General features: G+C 51.9%; 1 protein-coding gene across 1 annotated transcript; it reads right to left on the reverse strand.

Annotated features, from left to right (window-relative positions):
- Nucleotides 1-420: 420 nt before the first annotated feature.
- PUNSTDRAFT_139678 (uncharacterized protein) lies at nucleotides 421-2,563 on the reverse strand (the record flags this gene model as incomplete). Its single annotated transcript, XM_007389408.1, has 8 exons — nucleotides 421-659; nucleotides 712-810; nucleotides 865-969; nucleotides 1,028-1,421; nucleotides 1,474-1,934; nucleotides 1,983-2,219; nucleotides 2,270-2,418; nucleotides 2,472-2,563. 8 exons carry the CDS (start codon nucleotides 2,561-2,563, stop codon nucleotides 421-423), a joined length of 1,776 nt encoding a protein of 591 aa, XP_007389470.1.
- Between the last annotated feature and the right edge of the window lie 83 nt (nucleotides 2,564-2,646).

Consider the following 2,646-nt stretch of genomic DNA (forward strand, 5'->3'; position numbering starts at 1 on the left):
AAACACCATTGCCGTTGTGGACTCGCGTGGAGGTACCATCCTTGAAGCTATGGAACTCCCCTGGCTGCGTGGAGCCACCACACGCTGGGTGGTAGCACCCTACACACGGTGTCCAGCACATGGTAATACCCATCGGAGACATTGTTACTGCTGGTACTACCATTTGATAGCCTCTTCTCTATGGACATTACATTCCGTGAGAGCACACATTACAATATGGCTGCGAGCTCAGGTACTATAGCCATTCTTGTATTCGAGAAGGAATGTATTCCTCAGCATCTCTCGTCTTATCGGCTACGGCTCACATTTCAAGAGAGCGCCCGTGAATGTTCTTGATCCTCAAATCCCTTACACAGTGTGGCCGGAGATGTGTTCAATCAATCAAGTGTAGTCACTATCATTGGTACGACTACATCTTCATTATGCTCTGTGCTTGCGTTTCCGACCCACGACTTCCCTGTACGCATCCGCAGGCGGATCTACGGGTGTACCATCCTGCTTCGTATTGCGAAATATCAGTCTTGGCTTGGGCTTGGTCTTCATCTGTGGTTGGCCGCTCGTACGACTCGACGATATAGCTCCCGCGTTTCCAACTGGACGAGACTTGGATGCAGCCGGATGCGAGTCGGATGCAGCCCTGGACGAGCGCGCCCCTGAAGCTATGACATGGTCATGAGATGAGGACGAAACTTGGCCTTTTCCGCAACTAACCGTGATTGGCAACTACCGCCGTAGCAGACGTACGCAAACTGGTTGCAGCACCAGACGAACGATCTGAGGGCGGTGCTGTGCTACGCGACGACCCTAATCCTACACGTTTATGTTCAGACTGCCGCTTGTATAATTCCTCGATAATAGACGAACCATTGATCACCCGTGAACGGGCCCCGGGAACTGCTACGGGTGGTGGCGAGCCGGTAACAGGGCCCGTTTCGCGATGTACTCTGCCACCTGATTCGTGGTCTGGGCCTGATAATGGGGTGACGGTCAATACAGGTCACTCTGTAATGCTCCGAAATCCACCAACCGCGTTCAATGCGTCGTCTCTTGAAAGGCAACATTGATTCCCCAGGCAACATTGATTCCCCAGGTACTTGCGAGTCCTTTATAGTTCTGCGTCGCTTTGCATCGACGGAGTTGGTGCCAGCTCTCAGTACGGAAGTACGCGACTGATTCAGGCGATTCTTCTCAATCTGCCCGATACTTGACTTCTGCGCAAGGACATGAGTGCGCTGTCCTTTCGCGATGTTTGCAGGTGGTGCGGGTAGCGATGATTGACGCCCGTGCTCCATCCCCGATGCATACTTCTGCGCCGTGTGATCTGGCTTGGGCAGCGCGCGAGGAGTTACGCGATGATCGGAGGATGCTTCGAGTTGATGCGATGAGTCGGAGTGGCGGGGAAGAAATGTAGACGATGTTGCCTATGCAATTTTATGAGTGTCCGATGCTCGTTAGACAAGCCAGCGTACGCACTTTCTGCTTCGCGAGGTAACCTTTAGACTCCTCGATCTCGACCTCATCCTCATCCTCATCCTCATCCTCATCCTCGTCCTCGTCCTCGTCATTCGCCCTAACTACACCAATACCACCCCACGATTCGTATCCTTCTTCGTCTTCACTGGGCGCACCGAGGCCAATTGTATAGTCATCCGACTCGTCGTCTTCGTGGTCACCCCTTCGTTCAGCGTCATCGCTATCTTCGTCACTATCGCTTTCAGGTCCCGCTAAAGCAGGCATCGCATCGGAATCCGGCTCATCCGCAGCCTCGTTCTGGATGGCAACCGCTTTCGCCCAGTACACGGTATGATGCAGGCGGTACAAGACAACTTGACTAAGACCGTGATGATTGTATATAGGGCGTTCGTTGCCCTCGGATACGTAGCCTAAGATCAATGGCAAGGTGTCTTGGTCCGCGACTGGTAGTGCCTTCTCCTCTGCGCAAAATCAACATACTGAACGATGTGGAATGCCAGACATCATACCTTTACTCCACTGCTCAACACCGAATTTGATGCCGCTTCCATCGGGAAAGAAAGGCAGCACAATCTTCTCGATGACGCGGTCGATTTTCTTTCCGCGAAAGTAGAAGGCGTAGTAGCCTTCATCTGTCTTCTTCAGAATAAATGCCGGATTCATGTTCACGATGCGAATCTGGTTCTTCGCGCAGAACTCCAGGATTCTCTTCCGGGGAAACTTATCAATGATGGCGTTCATTCGCGCTAAGTGACAAATTAATCAGAATTTATGTATATTGGCGCATAAAACTCACCGCATTTCTCTTTTACGAGGGATTTGAACACGCGATGTTGATAATCACGCGGCTTTTCCTTGGGCCTTTGAGGCGGTATGAAGTCTACCCGCACCCTGGGTGCGGGCAGGTCAGGTACGGTGGCCCCATCGTTTTCCATTTCCAAGACGCTAAAGCTCTATGAATAACCCCACGCGTACACGATTATCGCAATGCCACCAACCGAAGCACAGCCTGATAATTGGCCAGAGTGCCAAAGTGGTCACTCTTGTACATTGTCTTGATCTGCTCCCACTGCGGCGATCCACCGAACATCGTAAACCCGCATGGACCTCGAGTATCTATGACGTAGCCAAATACGTGCAACGAGTTGTTGAGATAAAACCGCTTTGCCTACA

The sequence above is a fragment of the Punctularia strigosozonata genome (genome assembly GCF_000264995.1).
Source record: "Punctularia strigosozonata HHB-11173 SS5 unplaced genomic scaffold PUNSTscaffold_120, whole genome shotgun sequence".
NCBI classification, from domain to species: domain Eukaryota; kingdom Fungi; phylum Basidiomycota; class Agaricomycetes; order Corticiales; family Punctulariaceae; genus Punctularia; species Punctularia strigosozonata.